Source organism: Penicillium nucicola (genome assembly GCF_028828085.1).
Source record: "Penicillium nucicola strain IBT 29836 chromosome Unknown utg000002l, whole genome shotgun sequence".
NCBI classification, from domain to species: Eukaryota; Fungi; Ascomycota; class Eurotiomycetes; order Eurotiales; family Aspergillaceae; genus Penicillium; species Penicillium nucicola.
Genome location: NW_026643126.1, coordinates 3,927,996 through 3,948,658, shown reverse-complemented (window position 1 = coordinate 3,948,658; position 20,663 = coordinate 3,927,996). Strand labels below are relative to the sequence as shown.

Below are 20,663 nucleotides of genomic sequence, written 5' to 3'. Positions count from 1 at the left end.
CCATACTCGGGTGTACCATTTTTAGTTTGCAAAACACGCTAGAAGGTTAGAAAATGTTCCACTTTCGTCAAAGGAAACCGCTGTAGATACTCGAAGCTATCGTAGGATGAGACACACCAGTGGCAGATTCAATTAGTCGTTGGAGATGCTCAGATTGATACACTGGAGCGAGTCTCGATTTGCCTCGACAATTCCAATTGGCGTGGGCGTGCAGGGCTAATAGCTGTATAAGTGACTCCGACTGGGGAGCTTTGGAAAGCTGGTACATTCTTTCTAGAAAACATTGACTAGCAACTTCCCTTCTAATAATAAGTGGTCAGGCTCCTCATGGCCGAGAGGTGACATGCCGGAAGATTATTTTCACCGGGTCCGTGTCGGTTGCTTCACGGGGCTATGGTCGGAAGTAAACTAGAAAGACACATAGACTGACTTTATTCCTCTATTGACAATAGTCAGATAATACATCCACTATAATCAGTGCTAGTAGTGACTATTGATACTGCTACTTCTATTGCCTGATCGGTGCATATGTCCCACAAGCTCACTGTACGTGTAGCAAGAAGGGAACAGGTTCCAGTGTGGTAAAAGTCCTAGAAGGTATGCATGAGACATCACTCTCATATACAGTAGTAAGGTAGAGTACACTCATCCAAAGTACATGTCATAAATCTACTGGAAATCACTAGTGCCGGATGCAACCCCATGCAGATCGCAGGAGACTATTTCCCCACAAGCGGTACTGGCTCTTGCTAATCTGCATCTGAGGCATATCCCCACCATTAATTGAACCAATTGTCATCCAGCTCATTGACATTCATTAGAGTGTCACCTTCAAGCTGATTGAAATTGCCGCCGTTGTCTTCGAAATTCTCGGTGTCCATGAACAGGTCGTCAAAGTTAGATTCGGCCGGCCCCATGAAATCATCCGTAGCATTGCCTTGGAGGAAATTATCATCCCCTTCTGTTTTGGACAGCTCCATATCAAATGCACCACCGCCAGTGGAGGCGGTAGCTTCCATCGGCTGTGCTTGTGATGTATTTGGCTTTTCGGCAGTTCCCGTGGCGCCCGCGCCCGCAAAGTTGGATCCTGACAGAAAGGCTTGATTGCCCATGTCATTATCGTTAAAGTCCAGACTGAGATCAAAGTCATTGGTGCTGCTCGTGTTGAGAACTGAGTCAAAGTTGAGCTCTTCGTTGGTGCCGGGAAATGCTGAGTCGGGTGCTTTACTTTCACTTTCCTCTTTGACGACGACATGGTCATTTTGGAGGTCGGGTTTGGGTTCTGGTGTCGACTGTTTAACCGAGATCCCCTCCTCTAACTTAAGCGCCGGTTGCTCAGTGTCCGTGATAGACTCGGCTTTCTCGGCTAGAACATCAAGCTCAGGCTCTACTCTCTGGTTGACATCGCTCATAGCCACATCTTCAATGGGCTGAGGAGCGCTGGTAGCTTTCAGCGCCTCATAGTCTTTCTCCAGGAACGCTTTGGCGATAAACTGAGGATGATTAGCGAGGAAAAAGTAAACATGGATTTGGAATGCACGAAGTCACGGGAGCAAGCTCCGATGTCACTCACGATTTGTTCTGACAGGTTATCTAAGGCAATTTGGAAGCTCTCATGGTAAAGAGGAAGAGACCGCTGTATATGGGCCCTAGATGGCATGGAACCTGACTTGCGAAACACACGACCGGTATCAAGGAGCTAGAGAGTGAGCTGGGTTTCCAGAGACTAACAACACGGGGTGAGTCCTTACTGTGCGCTCAATGATGGAGGAGAGGTCCCCCAGGGACTGTGGATCCGCAAAGCCAGCCATGTATGTATAGCAGTATAGTTGTTGAGGCGTCGAGAGGAGAGAGAGGGAAGTGTAGATGTTGAAGCACGAAAGTGATGGAAATGATAGAAGTCGTGCGGCTAATCCCGTTGGGGTTTGGTGTCCTCCCCCCACCCCTAGCGGCTAAGTCTCCCTTTACTCTTCTCTTTTCTTTCTTCTTCATCTCTCTATCGTTTTTCCTTTTCTGTTTCTTTTTTCTTGTTCCTTCTTCTAGGTCTCTTTTCTAGGTTGGGTCTTCCCTCCTTACCCTCCGACCGTATCATCTCCCTCCCGGGCTCGGTGTCTCTTAGCACTGTTTATACCCGTTCTTTGTTTAGCTTCATCTTTGAGCCTATTCCTGTTCCCCTTAATCCTTCCCCCCTACCCCGTCCTTTATACTATACTTTTCGATCTTGCTTGCGATTGTGGCTTTCAACATTTCTGGATTGTCTCAAACGCCCCCGAATTTGACAGATCGCCAGCCGGGACCCCCAGTCTGACATTTAATCCCGACCACCTGCCTCTATCTCTTCCTCTGATCGTCTTTGGAATATTATCGACTTCTTCGGGAATTCACAATGGCTGAAAACACTCAAGTATCGGCTGCTTCGCTGCCTCAGCCTCCTGCTGTCAATCAACAGTATGATGCTACTCAAGGCAACGGCCAGGGCACCCCATCTCACATGCCCCCGCCCCCGCGTCCTCCTGTGATTATTCCGCAGAATACCAATCCGATTCCAACTGCCATGTCCCCCATGTCCGGAGCCAATATGATGTCTCCTACAAGCGCTGGAGGTTATGTGCGCCGAGCCGCCCCCGAACCGAACAAGAGAGCGCTTTACGTGGGCGGACTGGATCCAAGAGTGACCGAGGACATTTTGAAGCAAATCTTTGAAACCACAGGCCACGTGGTCAGCGTGAAGATCATTCCTGACAAGAATGTGAGTCCTCCTGACGGGCACCCCCTGCATCGTGCATCCCCTGTGTGCAATAATACCCCGTGGCACTCCACAAATTTCATTGCTTTATTTTTCTTTCTTTCCGAAATGAAAATAGTCGTTATCTGACTTTACTGCTTTCTAGGGCCAATTCACCACCAAGGGTCACAACTATGGTTTCGTGGAGTTTGACGACCCCGGTGCCGCTGAGCGAGCGATGCAGACCCTGAACGGCCGTCGGATTCACCAATCGGTGAGTTTCTTTTCTTTCAGTGATCTGGCTTGATTCTGATTATTTTGCAGGAAATCCGCGTCAACTGGGCCTACCAATCCAACAGCACCAACAAGGAGGACACCTCTAACCACTTCCATATCTTCGTTGGTGACTTGAGCAATGAAGTCAACGATGAGGTCCTGACCCAGGCCTTCTCTGCATTTGGCTCAGTATCTGAAGCTCGCGTGATGTGGGACATGAAGACTGGTCGCTCCCGTGGATACGGATTTGTCGCTTTCCGCGATCGCGCCGAGGCTGACAAGGCTCTTACTTCGATGGACGGTGAATGGCTTGGCTCTCGCGCCATCCGTTGCAACTGGGCCAACCAGAAGGGTCAGCCTTCGATCTCTCAGCAACAGGCAATGGCTGCCATGGGCATGACTCCCACCACTCCTTTCGGTCACCACCACTTCCCTACCCATGGTATCCAGAGCTACGACATGGTGGCTCAACAGACTCCCCAGTGGCAGACTACCTGCTACGTCGGCAACCTCACTCCTTATACTTCACAAAACGACTTGGTCCCGCTCTTCCAGAACTTCGGCTATGTTCTTGAGACTCGTCTTCAGGCTGACCGTGGCTTTGCATTCGTGAAGATGGATTCTCATGAGAATGCTGCTTCCGCGATCTGCCAGCTGAACGGATACAACGTCAACGGTCGTCCGTTGAAGTGCAGCGTAAGTCACTCTTGAACAGTTATAATCGGCATTTACTAACAGCCACAGTGGGGCAAGGATCGCCCTCCGACCGGCCAGTACGATACCTTTTCTCCCCAGCAAGCCAATGCCGGGTTCAACAACAGCCCTGCTGGATTCTTCCCCCAGTACGGTGGTCCCCTGAACCCCATGAACCAAGGTTAGCCCATCGTATCTCTTTCGCATGCACTCTTACTGACTTAAATAGGTCCTGCCCCTGCTGGTCGAGGCTGGGATCAACAAGCCAACAACTTCAACGGACCCGCCATGCCTGGTCAGGGCTATCCCCAGGCCGGTAATGCCGGAGGCTATGGCCGTGGCCAGCCCATGTCCCCCTCCGGTAACTGGGACCAGTCCAACAACAACTTCAACGGAGGCTACCAGGCGTAGCTCGGTTCTTCGTGAACAGGTTGCAGTCGGGTCACTCGGCTTGAGCTAACAGAACCAAGTTGTCTTAACATGTTTTTACTTCTTGTTTTTCTTTCCATAGCACCTCTACAATTCCCCATCTCCGTTGATCTTTCTCCTTTTATTTCCTTATTTCAATTGTCAAATTGTCTCTCGAGTGGATTTTCAAGCGAGCAACCTGCTTTTGTCTGAAACGGAATTTGTGTCTTGCGCACCAATACCCCAAGTCCACTGTGTTGATTTCGATCTTTTTCGTCTTTCTCTCCATTAAGCGTGCCTTGCAATCAAGGGTCCCTTGGATTTTTCTTTTGGCTATGCTCTCAAATAAAAGCGCCTCCCTACTCTTTCACTGCGTATTTGGACTATTTGGACTATTTGGACTATTTGGACTATTTGGACTATTTGCTCTTTTCTTCTTTCTTTTTCCCCCCCCTAGTCCATTCGAGTACATGTATTTTTTGTGATTTTGTCGGCCTTTTGAAACCATTGGAAGATGGACTATGGATGGACTATCCGTATATGCTGTGACGACTTTCCTTTCGTGTGACACCTTTGGCGTTTTAGCCCAGATACCAATTTGGTTTCCTGTTTAGATGTTTGGATATGTTCCTAGCATGCATTTGGCCATAGGCCATGTTTCTTGTGCACTGCCAACGTGTACATGGAGTTGTAAAAATGAGCAATAAATAGTTGGTGTAATGCGGTGCTTCTGTGAAATGGCTGACCAAGGCTAATTGAGTACAGCTGATTCTCACCGTATACACTTCCACTCCCACTCCCACTTACACGTACAATATAACACCAACGTCTCCTGAAACAAGGAATTCCCCAGATTTGTGGATTGACGGCAACTTTCCGTGCCAATGGAATCCAACAATGCGGACCAGCCGGGCTCCAATCGCCGATCCAGCCACAAACGCAACCTCTCGGCCTCTCTACTCGCGCGACTCTCCTTCTTCACCCCAGCGGGAGACCTCCAGCCCGATATGCCATCAACAGACAGTGCAAGCAATGCAAGTACAAGCAGCCGCGCAATGTCCGCGGCGCTCGCGCAACGCCGCACGCGCCGCCGCCGTGGCTCCTTGCGGAAAACAGCATTACTAGGACCAAGACTAGAATCACGAGAAAAAAGAACCTCCTCTTCCAAAATCGCCTCCGATGCCTTTCGCACAGAGACATCCACCTCTACAGCCTCCACGGCCTCCATACCACACCTCCCCATCTCCCCCGATCCCCTCCAACCTCGCTCCTCCCTGAACGGCCAAATCTCCACCGATCATGGCCACGGCCCTACATCCTATCAACGCGCCAGCTTCGACGAAGACGCAGATGCAGACGGTGACAACTCCCAGCCGAGCTTCTTCCGCAATAACAACACGCTGAAAGCCGTCCGGCCACCGATAACACGCCGCCGGCAGAGCGTCGCGCGGCCGACCCTACACGGCGAGGAAACGGGCACAGACGACGAAGACCTGGTCTCCTTCCCCCGGCTGATATCAAATTCTATCACTCCGCCTGGAACGGGGAGTAATGGGACCGGTACAAGTCCGAAAAGCGCAGTTGCTGGGTTACACATCTCGACGAAAACGCAATCGTCTTCCCCGGATGCATTTTACCCTCTTGAGCCTCAGCCTGAGACGGCCTACAGGACTGTCCATCGACATAAGTCCTCGCCTCTGGCTTCGAATCCTGTTGAAATTAAGAGTAACGGGAATGGTGCGGATGTGGACTGGGACTATTCTGAGACCGAATGGTGGGGGTGGATTATATTGATTGTGACATGGCTGGTGTTTGTTGTTGGGATTGGGAGTTGCTTTGAGGTTTGGAGTTGGGCTTGGGATGTTGGTGAGACGCCTTATGCGCCGCCGGAGTTGGAGGATGACCCTACTTTGCCTATTGTTGGGTATTATCCTGCTCTCATCATACTCACTGCTGTTATGTCTTGGGTTTGGGTGGTTGTTGCTTGGGTTGGGATGAAGTATTTCAAGCATGCTAATATTTCTGGAGATGATATTTGACTGCATTGCATTGGTTTGTTTTGGTTGGTTTTGATATACCCTTTTAGCGATACATACATCCTACTCGTTCGTCTCACTGAGGCTCTAATTGAACAGCTGTGTTTGCAGGCTTATATATACAGTCGAAGGAATACTCCTCTCTTAATAGGATCATCATACTGACTATCTAAGAAACGTTATATACAAGATAACCCATAATGATCCCTACCCTATTAACCTCAAACCGTACTAGGTCTTTCATATCTCTCCCGGACTACCATAGCGTCCCCTCGGATATCTCTCCCGTGGAAAATATCTTTGTTGAGTCGCCGAATTTCAGTGTTCCGGGCTTTGGTGATTTTACCGTAGGCATCGCGTACCCATGTCGCGATTGCGCGTTGACGGAAATCCAGGTGGCTTTGATGGTGGTAGTGTAGCGTTTCCCTCAGATTTTTTATATCAATTTCTTGTTTTTTTGCGCATTTGACTCTAGAGTCTATATCTTAGACTTCATTTCGCGAAATTCGTCCAAGAAACTTAGTGCGCCCTGGCTGGCTGCAATTCTCCTCCCCGCGTCATATTTAATGCTTAGAGCCTTATCAATCATGGTTTATACACAACTTTGTAGCGGATTTTCTTTGCCAGCGACGGTGCTGCGGTAGGCGATGGCAGTTTCGCCCTATCGATGAGGCGAATAAGTTAGATGCGAAGGGCGATATCACGGTGGAATAGAACGATACCTTAGTTATCCCAAGGTTTGAACCGATATGAGTCATCGGCCTTCTCCGATAGCCTGAGGGTAGTGCTAGAAAGCCACCCCTAATTGCTAAAAAACTAGGGGTTATGGGCTGCTGGCATTGTAATGCCAAGAATATGGGGTAGTTTTAGAGTAAAACATGATGGCAATTTTAGGGTATAATATCATAAAAATTATAATACTCAAAATGCGCTACAAATCGACTAACTTCGTAGCGCTGATAACATATAGCGGAGGGGTGGCTTTTTAGCAATTTCCTATATATAGTCGAAGAAATATCACTCTTTTAATAAGATCATCTTGCTGTCTATTCTAGGAAATAGGAAACGGTATATACAAGACAACCCATGCACCAAAATAATTACAGATTTGACTCCATCCCCAACCGCCTCAGTCTCAACAAACTGTCCTGCATAGAAGTAGCAAGCAATGAGCCATCAGGACCCCAAAGGAAACTCTCATGCACTCCCCGATTCTCAGCAGCCCGAGGCGTCCACCCCTCCTGAATGAACCACTTCATAGGCAACTCCCCATCCCACTTCCCCGACGCATCACCAACCATATCCCAATCCACCATCCTCAACGCCTGCCCATGCAAATGCACAATAACAGTAAGCGTCAAACTAGCCATCTCACTCCAAGCCCTAATCCCAAGAGCCCGGGGAATAAGCAGCAATGAATTCTTATCGCTAGAATACATATGCGCACACACATATAGATTATCATACTCACCCCTCTCTTCCCTCCGCCTCACAACATCCAACCCAATAGACGTATCAGCCTCAGGCGATCCTTTGAGCCGATACTGCGTAAGCTGTCGATATTGCTCTGGTGCCCCCTTCACCATTCCAGACTGATTAAACCCGCCCATATCTGTCTTGCGCACATCCAAACCAGGGAAGGGCCTTTCGGTGATATTCCCATGCCGGACATTATCAATCCACCAGTCTGCATCAACGCTAGGACTGATAGGTTGGTTCTCAGCTGGTTTGGAAGCCAGGATGGAATTGAAGCGTTCTTGCACGGGTGCGGGCTGGTGGTTGAACAGGCGCTGATTTTCGTCACGTTTGAAGCTGCAAATGGCTGTGAAGCAGATTTTGTTGTGTTGCCGCGCGTCTATGCTTCGTGTGCTGTACATGTATCCGTCGCGGATGTGTCGCACTGTGTACGTGTATGGTGTGTCTAGTTTTCCGGGGAGGATGAATGTTCCGGTCATATTCTGGTTGGGGGTTAGTTCGTGTATGTCTATGGTGCTTTTTGTTTTCAATTGGGGAGTATTGGGTCTTGTTTTGCTCCAGGCTGGAGATTGACCTTGAAAATTGTAGAAACTTACATGGATAACAAGTCCCCTTTCAACGGTCTTTGACGCTGCGTAGGCTGATTGCGCATAGACATGTCCGCCAAATGAGCGTGTGCCCTCACCAGGAGGAAATGGGGCAGCTAAAGAGCGGAAACGCTCAATTTTCTCCGGTTCGACTGAATCGTCGGAGACGTTTATAGTCTCGAGTCGTTCCAATGCCATTAGTTCAACGAATGAATGCGGGGACATCGCTTCGTCCATGGCATAGCCTGGGGCCCCGCGTTGTGGAGACATGGAGTATGAGATGAGAAATGCCGATTGTTGAATCGTTTTTAATGAAATTCCAGTTGGCTGGATATGGTACTTTGTCGTCCGAGGCGTGGAGGCGCGGCCCGGTGCCTCTTCCTGTCCGATCAAGCGTGTTCCCGATCGGCGTTTCTGTTCCGCGGGGTTTATATCGCTTGCTTTTCGGGGGGTCACAGACGCGAATTGAGCAGACTTGACTTGCAGTGCGGAGGAAACTGAAAACAAAGTAGACGTATTGGGTATGGTCGGACGGGACTGGCCGATACCTCGGCTTGACAGTCACACGGCTCCCCAAGCTGTTGGTATGTTGGGGCGTATGTTGGAGAACTGACCTAACAGATGTATGGGATTTATGGCTATTTAAACACTTTCCTGTAATGAGGAGACATGGCTGCGTGTTTGAAATGGGCTGACTGTGATTGGTTATGTGAAATCATTAGAGAGGATAAGCTATAACTGTTGAGATCTTTGCTTCTTGTTTAATAGATGATACTGTCACGGGGCCTGTCGGTGTCTTCGCAGTGCTATGATGTACGTGTTAGATAAGTTAACATCTCGCGAACATGTCTAGGGGAGTACACCTTGCATGTAGTGTTCTCGCCCTCAATTGGGGGTTATTGGCGCCTTTTTTTTGTCCTATTTTGACATAATATTTTAGAGCATATAAAGGTCCAGGCGTGAAAGACCGGTGGCTGTGATAGAAACAGTCCACAATTGTGGGCAAGGACATCAGGCTCACTACCTGTCATGTCGAACAGTCTCAAGCAGCCCAAGGAACAAGACTTGTAGATCAAACTGGTATTTTGTACAGTATACGCCAATCGCGCTGATAGTGTCGAGTGGTAATCCCAATGCCCGTGCCATAATGATACAAAAACAAAAAATAATGCAAATCCAAATCCACGCTCCAAAGTCTAATATCGGCAACCGAACAAACGTTCGACAAGAATTATGCCAATTAGATGGTGTCGCTAATCTGGCGAACATTGTTCCATCCAACCTTGCCCTCGATATCCTTAATCTCCTCAAGCTTGTCGCCCAGCTTGACCACGGAGAAGTTGATCATACGGGGATCGAGACCGAGAGTGCGGCGAATATTGGACTGGACGGCGCCAGAGGAATCGAAGCGCATGATGAAGTGGTGACCTTCGGAGTATCGGGCCTGATGTTTTGTGGTGACCCGGGGCAGGCGGAAGGATCCCCAGTTGGTGAAGCCGCGGACAACACCACCGGAGCGGATGACCTGGCCACCGGCGTTACGGGCGATTCTGCAGGATGGGTATCAGTATTCGAAATGGCCAATTGATGAAGACCATGATGGCATTGATTCAGACGTACTCTCGCACCTCGTTGAGGCTGCCGGGGCGGACCTATGAGCAGAGCGCGAGTTAGCAAAATTCGACAGCAGGAACGAAATGAGCCCGCGAATCTCGACTCGAGAACATACAATAGCAATGAGCTCGTACAACATGGCGCAAACCCGATGGAAGACAGAAATGAAGTCCTTGAAGCCACGCAAAATCCCAACTGAGGTTCCGGCTTATCAGTGTCTTGGCATTTCCTTATCGGAGCCCATGCGTCAACGAAACTCCGCCGGGGAAGCTCCTCCCTCTTTCTTTCCTACTTAAACTCTCCTCTCTTCCCATTTTTCCCTTTTCACACTTCCAACCCCTTCAATTCCTCCAAAATGTCTTCCGTCGCTCGTGCTATCCGCCCCTTCGCTTCCCGGGTCCTTGCCCAGAAGCCTCTGGCTTCCGCCTGCCGTGCCTCGCCCGCTTTCCGTTTCCCGCGGGGAACCAGGAGCTTCTCCCAGAGCCCTCTTTGTGAGTATTGTGTGCCCCCAATGCTGTCCGGGAGACCATACAAGGTACTCCGGCTGGCAATGAAGCATTACAATGCTCATTATCTGCCCTCCGGGGGTGTATGATGTCACCTTTTACTGACGGCGCATCGATTCGCATTTTAGCCCAGCTGAAGAAGTACACCGAGTCTCACGAGTGGATTGAGTTGGCCGACGGCGGCAAGACTGGTCAGTTGCACCTTTCCCCTATCAATTGGACATATACCCTCGCCCTTCACCGCACCACTTGGTTGGTGTGGCGCGTGTGCTATGTTGCCCACCATTATCTCCATGTCTCTATGAGTAGCGGGGTAGCTAACATATTCCGCTTCCAGCCAAGATCGGTATCACCGACTACGCTGCTCACTCCCTGGGTGATGTCGTCTACGTCGAGCTTCCCGAGGAGGATCTCGAGATCGCCGCCGGCGAGCCCGTCGGTGCCGTTGAGTCCGTCAAGTCTGCTTCCGATGTCCTCTCCCCTGTTGCTGGTAAGGTCATCCGTGGCAACAGCATCCTCGAGGATAAGGCTAAGACTATCAACGAGAGCCCCGAGGGTGAGGGCTGGATTGCTGAGATCGAGGTTGCTGATGCTGCTGAGCTTGAGGCGCTTCTCGACGAGGCTGCTTACAAGGCTACCATTGAGGGTTAGATTTGGAATTGTGTAGACAAGACAGGTGATACATGATGTTTGCTTGTTTTTGATGTGGTTGGAACTCATTTCTCGTTTCCTTTTATTTTTGTGATGTGATGTTATATTTGTCGTTGCTTGGCAATGGCTGGATTCCTTCAACGAAAGCGTTTAGACTTGCTGGTTCCTTTGTGGATTGGCCTCCTGTTCAACAAGACTTTGTTCAAAATCAATGGTGTATTGTCCTTGTAGATCTGGAGTTGAGATTTATTGGTGGGTGTATAACTCTCGAAAATGTAGCATTATAAAGTACAATTGATACACCTATGAGTATGGATCATTTTTTTAGAAACATTTCAGACATCACATCTATACAGGAGGAATAGTGTCCCGACAGATAGGACACTGCAGCCGTAGTCTCATCCAGCTCTCCAAACAAGCAGTGTGGAAGATATGCCGACATGGGGTGACCATGTAAGTACGACGGCTCAAGATGCTTGAAGCCCCATCAGCGACACTGCTCCCACCAGCAGCGGAAGGCGCCGGAAGAACAGGGACTTCAATATCCTGCATACAAATAGCACAATCGAACATTGCCTTTTTCCGATCTTTCCTCTGCTTATCATTATCATCCTCCTTGAAATCACTGACAAGGTCTCGTTCATCAGCCCGTAGTGATGCAATAGACAACATACCACCGCCAGCCTCGAGATCTTCATCCGATCCGGAAAGATCACGAAGTGTGGGATGATAGTCGTATGCAGGAGGCGCCCAGCCTCGCGGGACGAAGAAGCGCGGACCGAGAATGTCCTGACTGGCTAGAACCCAGGCTTGGATCCAGACCCATCCTGTCATGATGAAAGCGCTTGTCCAGTCGGGCCGGATGAAGAGCACGTTTCCGCGGGCAGTGAGGAAGTATAGGAATGGGAAGAGACGTAGAATACTCTGACCGATCACAAAGTCCCAACGTAGCGCCTTGCGGCAGTTTCGCATTGCGTTGCGGTAGATCTGTGGGACCCAAAATGAGAGGTAGACTGCCGCCAGGAAGCGTGTGTACATTGAGCCGAGGCGTCTGGGGAGGAGGAAGGCCCAGACTGATAAGATGAGCATGCCGAACAGTGCGAAGTAAAATCTGGCATACATCGCCCCTACGTCGCTGCGTATTTGTCTTGCGGTTGGAGGAGTAGTTCGGGTAGGAGCAGGTGTTTCTGGCTCGTCATCTGGGGCATCTTGATCCGGGGGTAAGATCACTGGAGTAGCGCCCGAGTCTCGTACTGCAGCAGCTGTCGCGGGCAGAGGCAAGGTTCCAGGGCGTGTAGTGGGAGTTGGGTTGGACGGACGGTCTTGTTCTCGCCTTTCTGGCTCTTGCACTGCCCATATCTCCATCATGAACTTCATTCCAATGTAACTCACAGAAAGGAATGCCAAAAATGATGCAGTCGTCAAAACCAAGAATGAAATGGCGGCATATAGTTCCAGAACAATAAATGCCAAGACAAACGCATCACCGAGCGCCATCAATGCAATGGTATAGAAACTTACCCGACTCCGGGTGGAAGGAGTCGAAGCTTCCTTGATTTGGCGCAGAAGTAGAGTAATTTGTGCAACGAACACACCGGAAACCACAAAAACGAGACGAGCTGCATATTTATTGTACTCTTCGGTTTTGGGTCCGGACAAATATAGCATATCAGTCGGAGGGAAGTCAGGCGCTCCCTTGCTTTCAAGTATGTATCCACAGTCTGGGGAAAAGACCACGGCAGACATGACCATCAGAGGAGGATCTGGAATTGGAGCACCTATAGGGTATCTGAGCTCCTGCTCCATGCGCTCCAGTAATAATCGGTCAGCCGCAGCGTCACCGACCATGACTGGGTGCTGCTGTAGATAAACAATATGTTCACATTTTGGTGCAGGGAACTCAATTTGCTCTGTTCCTGCTAATGAAGACCAAGGAAACAGTGTCGGAGGTCGATTTTGCTTCTGCGAGATAGTGTCCGAGAGCGACTTGAGAAGAAGATCATGAGACAAGCCGTATGAGTCTGCGGATAGCATGAAATGTGGAAGCGAAAAGATGCCCCCGAATTTCTCGCTCGAGGTAGTCATTACAATGCTCCCGGTATCAGGGAAGTGGATACCGAACAAGGAGAGGTACCAGGTACTCCCCCAGAAGTCCTCACTTTCAACGGTCAAACTCGCCCTCATTTCTCTTGCAAGACCTTCGCCCATTTGAAGCTCCTCGCCACCTCCCTCTTCGATATCGAAGTAGAAGGTACCTCCATTCCCGGTAATATTGCGACTGAAGTCATGAGTGAAGTATTCATGTTCTTCGGCGATGGCAGTAACGTTCAAAGGAGTTCGGCGAGGCGGGTCTGCAGTCCGTCGTACCCAGTCACCTCGCAGCTTTCCCGTTGAGTTGCGGTAGACCGGAAGGAGGAGCTTGGTCAGGTTTAGCGTTGGCGAGACAGCCGGGTCCTCTATACCAGCCGGAGCTTCCAATCCGGCATTTGAAATGGCGGACTGCAACTGGTGGCGAGCACGATCTTTGACCTGCGGAAAAAGATCCCATGCGTAGCTATCGTTACCCCTCAGTCCCTCAAACGGAAGCCACCGCTCGGTCGCTGGATCGAAGTCGCCATATCGCGACCCATTCAGCAGACCAAGAGCATGTCGCTCGCGATCAAGCTCGCGCTGCCGTTCCCGGTCTTCATCAACCAGTGGGGGTCTAGACTGGGAGCTAAGGAGCAAGTAGAAGACTAGCAGAAAAAAGAAAAAGGAGCCGCGGTTATCCATTGATGCCACGGGGTGCTGGCATCGGACTTCTTAAAGACAGACAACGGTAAGCATCGCGAGAAAGAAGAGAAGAGACCCAGACAGAGTCAGGTAACGCGACTATGTTCTAGACCGAGCAAAGAAAAAAAAAAGTAGTGGATGACGAGCGCAGTAAGTAGATGTGCTTCCGGGCGGAGATGATGATGTATTCGACCTTGGGGGGGGCGGGCGGGAACTCCTTGCTTACTTAGCCTGAGGCACCAATATCAACCTTGGAACTGCTCTATTGTGGACGTACCCCGGAATTTACACCCAGGAATAAGATAAAAGATAGACGAAATGAGGACTCTATTCTTAAAAAAGAACTTTGAAAAAACACAACTGTCATCACACCCGTGACAAGAATTGCTCACTAGATGCTGGAACCGAATGCTGAGATCAAACCGGTTGAATTTTGGTACAAATAGAAAAACGCATACACACAAAAACCATGTCCATTATCAAGAGGTCCTGTTTTATGAAGCAGCAGCAAGGACACCCTCGCTCTCTTCACGCTGGTCCCTCCGTCGGCGCTTCTCGAGAATGGCCTCGCGGCGCTGTGCAAGCATCTTCAATTGTCTGCTCTCAACACCCTGCATCCAGTAACCGAAGCTACCACCGACACCGGCAAAAAGAGGGTAAACCCAAAGGGACTCCTTGGCGAGGATAGGACGCATTTCGATTCCGAGTTGCCAGAGGCGGACGGCGATGCCTGTGGGAAGGATATGGTTAACCGATATGATCCTGGGTTCAAGTACAAAGGCATTTAAATAACAGAGAGTAATCTGATAGGGCAATGAAAGTTGGAGAGGGGTATTTCACGTACCGAAGCCGCTCCAGAAGAGCACCTTGTGAACCATGATCGCGGGCGGGCGCGGGCTGGTGGTTGTAATATGCGGGCCGGGAGACTTCCGACTTAAAGACAGACGTGACTGATGGGTGGATTGGGTAGTTCAACACCACAAGAGCCGGATTGAATGGAGGCGGAGTTATGATGTTGCCGTCGCAATAGACCAGGAGAGACGAGGTTGAAGCAAATCAGCGGGCCGGAGTTCCCAATCATGGAACAAATATTCTCCGGTGCCTGGTTTATCGCTTATCGCACGCGACCTGGGAATCTCTCTCCAGACTTGTTTCCAGACTTGTTTCCAGGCTTGTCTTCAAGCTGTCATTATGGCCGAAATGGATCCTCCTCAGGACCTAGGGGATGGATCACCTGCAAATAAACGGCCAATTGATGTTGAGATCGCAGGACGCAAGAAGTTCAAGACTGAGGATCTGCCCTTTACTCCCGTGCAACATGCAGCCATGGACAAACTCCGCCATGCGTTTAAGAAGAAGGGCTACTTTGACCTTGTTCGCAAGCAGCTTTGGGCAGGATTCAATGAGGGTGTACGCTTACAATAACCCCCTAGCCCCGCGCATTTATTCTCTACTTTACTAATACTTTTTTGGCAGGAACCAAGGACCATGTTCACCAATGAGCTGCTCGCTCTCGCCGAATCGGAGATTGACCGCGAACCGGCACTTCTTTCCCGTGAGCGAGGTAAAGCCGCGACACTGATTGAAGGAGCCGTCGATCGTGGCGACGTTTACAAGAATGTAGAGAACTCGATCGATCAGCTTGCACTACAACACGCCGATTTCATCCTCGAGTCCCTTCGCGAAATTCGCCGTCAAGAAGTTGGGGAGGATGTTGCTGCGCGCGAACTGGAGTCAGGGAACAAAACCGATGCAGACTATGACGCCCTTGTGAAAATCGACCATGACAGGCGGGAGAAAATATGGCAGGAAGATAAGCGCAAAGAGATGGAACTCGAGGAAGAACAGAAACGAATCAAAGAGGAAGACCTCCGCAAGAAGCGCGAATTGGAGCGACAGAAGGAAGACGAAGACAGGGCCCGAAGAAAGGAGATCGATGAACAGAGACGGGCTGACCGCGAGCGCCTACGCGAAGAACAACGACTCCTTGATGATCAGCGCGAAAGAGAACGACAAGAAAGATACGATCGACGAAGACGAGAAGACCGGGATCGGGATCGGGACCGCTACTGGGACCGTGATCGCAGCCGAACCCGTGACAGAGAGCGCTTCCGTGATCGTTCTCCTGATTATCGACCAGAGCGTAACCTATCTCCGCGTCTCCGGGATATTAAACGGGAGAAGTCAATCGCCTCAAAAGACCCGACTCCCGCTCCAGTGGACGAAAAGTCATTGGAGGAGGCCGCACTACAGATGCTCCTCAAAGAAGGCGAAGAGCTTGCAGCGAAGGCACGAATAAAGCCAGAGTTTGATTTCGAAGAGGCCGAAGCTATTGAGAATGGCCTGAAACCGGCATCAGCAGCGAACAAGAGTGTCAACGACAAGTACTCTGGTGCCTCAACTAGAGCGGCCAGTCCGTCACGCGATTCAGAGGCCAGGCGCCGCTCAACGACAGATCGTAGAGAGCGGTCCCGGCATCTGATGCGTGATCGAAGCCTGAGTCGCTCACGCAGGCGACGCACACCTCTATTTGATCGCCGTGACCGGTCTAGGGACTCTGTGAGATCCCGTGATCGTGACATGGACTCGCGTCGTGGTTATCGTGACTTCCGAGACAATAGACCCGATGATCGAAGCTATAGACCAGCTCGTCGGAGCCGCAGTCGCTCTGTGGCCCGGCGTGATCGAGCACCGTCTAAAGACCGCGACCGGGATGCTGATCGACGACCTGAGCGCAGCCGCGAGCGAGAACGGGAATACGAAACCTACCGCCCTCGACGACGAAGCCCCCGAACTTCTCGTTCACCTGTGCGTCGAGGTTCACGTAGCCGCCGCTCACGAAGCCGTTCGCGGTCTCGCCCTCGAGCCAGGGCCCGGGACCGGTCTAGATCTCGTTCAAGGTCCGTTCGACGCCGCTCACGCTCTCGGCGTCGCTCTCCTTCGCCAACTCTTGATATTGACCGTTATGTGCCTTCCACGAGCAATCGAAGCAAGTCACCTCGGCGCCGGGTTAGGACCCCAGAGAGAGAACGAGAACGGGACCAACGACCAAGAATGGGTGATATTGATCGATACATGCCGCCCTCTGAACGAGACGACGAGGAGGCTCCCATCAAGGAAGAAGGCGAGGCCGTCGCAGACAAAGAGATCAAGAAAGAACTGGATGATGAAAAAGAACCGGAGAAGCCGACGCCAAAACCGAAAGAAAAAGACACAGAGGACCAACGATCTCGCCGTCGAAGTCCCAGCCGTCGAAGAAGCCGTAGTCGCAGGCGGAGTCCCAGCCGCAGACGGAGTCTCAGTCGCCGGCGAAGCCCTAGTCGCAGAAGGGATCGCAGTCGCCGCAGGAGCCCTAGTCGTCGACGCAGCCGAAGCCGCCGGAGAAGTCCAATTCGTCGGCGTAGTCGCAGTAGAAGGAGGGACTGGAGTTAATACCCTGAGCAATGATTTTGTAATATCAATACCGTGTACACTAATGAAGAGAGTATTTGCCATCTCAATGTCTCTATACTGTAACTTACAGTATGCCTATCTAGACTCTGTAGGTGATAAGCGATAAGATCGCTTATCGGTGCTCCACCAAAAAAGTTGAACTCAAACTCAACTTCTCTTCTCTTCTTCATTTACAGTACAGACAGGCTTGACATAGACTGTCATTTTCACTAGACCCAGAATTTTCTGCACTGCCTCAAGACCCCATTACTCTGCGCCAGAAAAGCCTATAAGTCTCTGAACTTTAACGACAACCCACTCCGAACACACGAACCATGCAAAAAGAAACCTCAAAGCCAGAGGCAGCAAAGAGCCCGACCAGCAACAAACCCTCAAAAACAATGAATTTAACAGACCGTACGGCCCGCCGTCAACGCGCCTCATACCCTCCCTCAGACTCAGACCCAACCTCATCCTCGGGCTCCTCAGAAGACTCTAGTGAAAGTGAAAGCGAAAATGAAGACGAACACCACTCCGATCAAGAAATGCGCGATGAACCCAGAGCCACAGGGGCAAAAGTAGCTGATTCATCCTCATCACTACCACACATCGGCGGCCGCCCTAAACCGCGTATACACCGCATGAAGGGCGACTCGGAGCTGTTGTCGCGGCTTACTTCTTTCTTGCCGCAGATGAAGACCGCGAATGAGGATTTGCAGAAGGAGATCGAGGCTGGCAGGGTTGGAAATCTTGTTCTTGATAATGCTGATGAGAGCGGGGAGCAGTATATTGAGATGGTATGTTTCATTTGATATGCAAGTGTGAACTTTGCTAATTGATTCATCATAGGATCTTGGTCTTGGTGTCCTGGAAGAAAAGAAAGATGGTGATTCGTCTAGCGAGGATGAGGATGACGACGAAGAGTCAAAGACGGGTACTGCTGGTGCTGGGAATACGTCCCAAGACTTGAAGGACTCTGATATCATTGGGAAACTAATGGGAGGAAAGGGCAAGAAGGCCGAGGCCGACAAACCGTCCATTGAGGAGATGACGGAATAATATGTTGTCTTATGTGGCTTGCAATGTTGAAGACATTGATTTGGATGTGTGCTACTTACTAGTACTTATTTCATTTTTGGCGATTTACCAGCTTGTCATTCGTTTGCATATGGGATACGTGTTGTCATAATTAGCGTCTTGATGTTTTACTTTTTGAATCAAGCATGCGAAGAAATTTTCGAGGATTACTTTGTGGTGAAATGCTGTTACTCATGATAAATTCTCGGAAGTCCAGAAAAGGATCACGCTATGAGTTAGAGCGTAACAACAAAGTCTCTAAATCAACCTTCTCCGAAATCCAAGCCGAGTCTAAAGAAATTGAAGGAAAGGCATCATTGTAACGATCAAATGATGGAGGCTTGTATCACGGCTCTTGAACAGTCTTTTACTATGGCAGCATTTGACCTCGCACCTTGAAAGTGTTTCCTTATTTGTGTCTATAGAACTGCACCCATTGATCGCCATGAACGTAAAACATCGATACATTTCCTATGCAACTCGCCAATAAATCAAGTCTAAGTCAGACATGGAATAAAAAAAACCAGAACGGACATATCACGGATCTCTATATATGCATGAACCCACCATACACTATCACCGAATGTCAATATTAAAAGAAGTTAATTTTGCGTGTCGCCGTAAATTGTTTAGGACACTTCCTTGATGCGGCAGGTCCAGCCAGATTCCTTGCTCAGGAGGGGCAAGCTGTGAAAAACGAAAGTCAGTATATGCTAAAATTGTGAGAGTTGTGAGAGTTGGAGTTTACTAACCTAGCACCAAGACACCAGCCCAGCTCGTTGTTCTTGATCTTCTTGGCAATCTTGACCTCGCGGGACAAGGGCATCTCGTAACCAGTGTGGAGCAGAGCCATCATGAAGTTGAGGTCCAAGCACCATTCAGGGCGATCACGAAGCTCAGTAAGAGCGTTTTCAATGCCCTTGAAAGCACCCCAGCTGCCTTCGCCGGCACAGACCGTGTCAGTCAAATCGTGGAGCTCGTTAAGAGTGAAAGACTCGGGCATGCCCAGAGGAGCAGTGCGGTCATAGAAATAGGAGAAGACAAAGACCTCCTCCCGGGAGAAAGTCTTTGCGAGAGAGGGCTGGTGAACACCATTGAAAGAGCAAGGAGCAAGCTTGCACTCGCCGCTTTTCTTGAGGGTCTTTTCGGCAAGAGCACGACACTGAGGCGCCATGGACTTATCCTTGGGTCCAACCATCTGGAAATCGGTAGAGGGTCCCAGAGGGTGGTTGGCAGGGAACTTGAGGGTGACATCGCGCAACATTCCAGGTCCAATACAAGGATTAGGGATGGGCTGTTTCGCCCAGGATAGGTCGTTGGGGTTGTTAGCCAGCATGTTCTCGACAACAACCATGTGGATGTTCTCGCGGGCAGACATCAAACCATATCCAAGGTGAGAATGTTGATACAGCTCGAAATCACGGCCACCAAAGCTGAGGTCATACTTGTGATCACCGGGAGCGAGGCGCTCAGGCATACCACCGGACTTGCTCTTCTCAAAGGTAGGCTGGAAGACAATCTGTGTAGAACCGCCACCCAAGTCGAAAACAGCAGCAGTAGGAGTGTCGTCAGGGCCACCGATCTTGCCGAGCAGGTAGTTGGCCGTGATCCAAGCATAGACACCTTCGTCCTTGCCATCCATGATCTCGACGCCACCCTTGTCCTTGGAGATTACTGGGAAGGGGTAAGCTGTCTCCAGACGGCGACGGACGGCTTCCAGAATCTTGCCGCTCATTTCTTCACCCAAAAGACGAAGTCCAGCTGTAGCCTTGACGGCAATCGGAGAGCAGGACTTGTACTCATCGGGAACAGACTTCAAAGCGACCTCCATGAGAGGGTCCAGACTGTGGGCAGCACCCTCAGCGTCCTCTTTGAAAGAGCTGAGGCCAGAGCTACCACCTTCGACCTTCTTGGTCTGCTCGAAAACCTCATTTTCAAGTTCAGGAGTGGGGCCACAGTTGTTGAAGCGGTAGACGTGAATGCGAGACCCGGTACTACCAGCATCGATCATGAGTGCATATTGAATCAGGGGCTTAGACGGATCGGAGGACTTGGTGCATTTCCCGCTTGACGCCACGGCGTTGCTTGAGGGTGGTTGCTCTGCAAAATTATCAGTCATATGAAGCGACTGGCGCAAAGTGAATACATACCGTGAGTAAAAGTAGACGTAGCAGGCTTAGACGGGGAAAGCCATACCAACACCATGAAGATGAAGGCGATGATAGCCCCCGTCTTCAGATACCGCGATCTTTGGCTTTGTGCCATGTTGGCTTGTTCGTCGGTCAAAATGGTCTTGACTGACTGCGAAATAGAACGATTGCTGAGAGTGGAGCGTCGACGGGCGCTTGAATCTAGGTGGAGTTTGTTGTCTTGGTTGTCAACTCCAGTCGACATGCGAGCAAATGGTCGA

The 20,663-nt window shown here is 50.3% G+C and overlaps 11 protein-coding genes across 11 annotated transcripts; 5 read left to right on the top strand and 6 right to left on the bottom strand.

Moving 5' to 3' along the window:
* Positions 1-779: 779 nt before the first annotated feature.
* Positions 780-1,811, bottom strand: N7511_003265 (uncharacterized protein; the record flags this gene model as incomplete). The annotated part of the gene is made up of 3 exons (XM_057125690.1): positions 780-1,493; positions 1,574-1,699; positions 1,752-1,811. The coding sequence occupies 3 exons, from the start codon at positions 1,809-1,811 to the stop codon at positions 780-782; spliced, it is 900 nt and encodes a 299-aa protein (XP_056987849.1).
* Positions 1,812-2,386: 575 nt separating this feature from the next.
* On the top strand, positions 2,387-4,105 carry N7511_003264 (uncharacterized protein; the record flags this gene model as incomplete). The annotated part of the gene is made up of 5 exons (XM_057125689.1): positions 2,387-2,749; positions 2,892-2,999; positions 3,050-3,697; positions 3,746-3,875; positions 3,924-4,105. 5 exons carry the CDS (start codon positions 2,387-2,389, stop codon positions 4,103-4,105), a joined length of 1,431 nt encoding a protein of 476 aa, XP_056987848.1.
* Positions 4,106-4,986: 881 nt separating this feature from the next.
* On the top strand, positions 4,987-6,141 carry N7511_003263 (PIG-Y family protein; the record flags this gene model as incomplete). The annotated part of the gene is made up of 1 exon (XM_057125688.1): positions 4,987-6,141. The coding sequence occupies one exon, from the start codon at positions 4,987-4,989 to the stop codon at positions 6,139-6,141; it is 1,155 nt and encodes a 384-aa protein (XP_056987847.1).
* A 1,097-nt stretch (positions 6,142-7,238) lies between these two features.
* On the bottom strand, positions 7,239-8,471 carry N7511_003262 (acyl-CoA thioesterase; the record flags this gene model as incomplete). Its single annotated transcript, XM_057125687.1, has 2 exons — positions 7,239-8,096; positions 8,211-8,471. The coding sequence occupies 2 exons, from the start codon at positions 8,469-8,471 to the stop codon at positions 7,239-7,241; spliced, it is 1,119 nt and encodes a 372-aa protein (XP_056987846.1).
* A 970-nt stretch (positions 8,472-9,441) lies between these two features.
* On the bottom strand, positions 9,442-9,954 carry N7511_003261 (mitochondrial 37S ribosomal protein bS6m; the record flags this gene model as incomplete). Its single annotated transcript, XM_057125686.1, has 3 exons — positions 9,442-9,751; positions 9,822-9,853; positions 9,931-9,954. The coding sequence occupies 3 exons, from the start codon at positions 9,952-9,954 to the stop codon at positions 9,442-9,444; spliced, it is 366 nt and encodes a 121-aa protein (XP_056987845.1).
* Positions 9,955-10,032: 78 nt separating this feature from the next.
* N7511_003260 (glycine decarboxylase subunit H) lies at positions 10,033-10,972 on the top strand (the record flags this gene model as incomplete). The annotated part of the gene is made up of 3 exons (XM_057125685.1): positions 10,033-10,306; positions 10,450-10,512; positions 10,659-10,972. Coding segments are annotated over 3 exons (651 nt in total), but the record flags the coding sequence as incomplete, so codon positions are not given.
* A 348-nt stretch (positions 10,973-11,320) lies between these two features.
* On the bottom strand, positions 11,321-13,744 carry dscA (ubiquitin-protein ligase dscA; the record flags this gene model as incomplete). The annotated part of the gene is made up of 1 exon (XM_057125684.1): positions 11,321-13,744. The coding sequence occupies one exon, from the start codon at positions 13,742-13,744 to the stop codon at positions 11,321-11,323; it is 2,424 nt and encodes an 807-aa protein (XP_056987843.1).
* Positions 13,745-14,238: 494 nt separating this feature from the next.
* Positions 14,239-14,622, bottom strand: N7511_003258 (putative NADH-ubiquinone oxidoreductase 14 kDa subunit; the record flags this gene model as incomplete). The annotated part of the gene is made up of 2 exons (XM_057125683.1): positions 14,239-14,474; positions 14,589-14,622. 2 exons carry the CDS (start codon positions 14,620-14,622, stop codon positions 14,239-14,241), a joined length of 270 nt encoding a protein of 89 aa, XP_056987842.1.
* Positions 14,623-14,935: 313 nt separating this feature from the next.
* On the top strand, positions 14,936-17,289 carry N7511_003257 (BOD1/SHG1 domain-containing protein; the record flags this gene model as incomplete). Its single annotated transcript, XM_057125682.1, has 4 exons — positions 14,936-15,154; positions 15,221-16,346; positions 16,387-17,195; positions 17,281-17,289. 4 exons carry the CDS (start codon positions 14,936-14,938, stop codon positions 17,287-17,289), a joined length of 2,163 nt encoding a protein of 720 aa, XP_056987841.1.
* A 222-nt stretch (positions 17,290-17,511) lies between these two features.
* On the top strand, positions 17,512-18,235 carry N7511_003256 (NOPCHAP1/New4 family protein; the record flags this gene model as incomplete). The annotated part of the gene is made up of 2 exons (XM_057125681.1): positions 17,512-17,973; positions 18,026-18,235. 2 exons carry the CDS (start codon positions 17,512-17,514, stop codon positions 18,233-18,235), a joined length of 672 nt encoding a protein of 223 aa, XP_056987840.1.
* A 647-nt stretch (positions 18,236-18,882) lies between these two features.
* On the bottom strand, positions 18,883-20,647 carry N7511_003255 (guanosine diphosphatase; the record flags this gene model as incomplete). Its single annotated transcript, XM_057125680.1, has 3 exons — positions 18,883-18,940; positions 19,006-20,353; positions 20,404-20,647. 3 exons carry the CDS (start codon positions 20,645-20,647, stop codon positions 18,883-18,885), a joined length of 1,650 nt encoding a protein of 549 aa, XP_056987839.1.
* Positions 20,648-20,663: the final 16 nt, after the last annotated feature.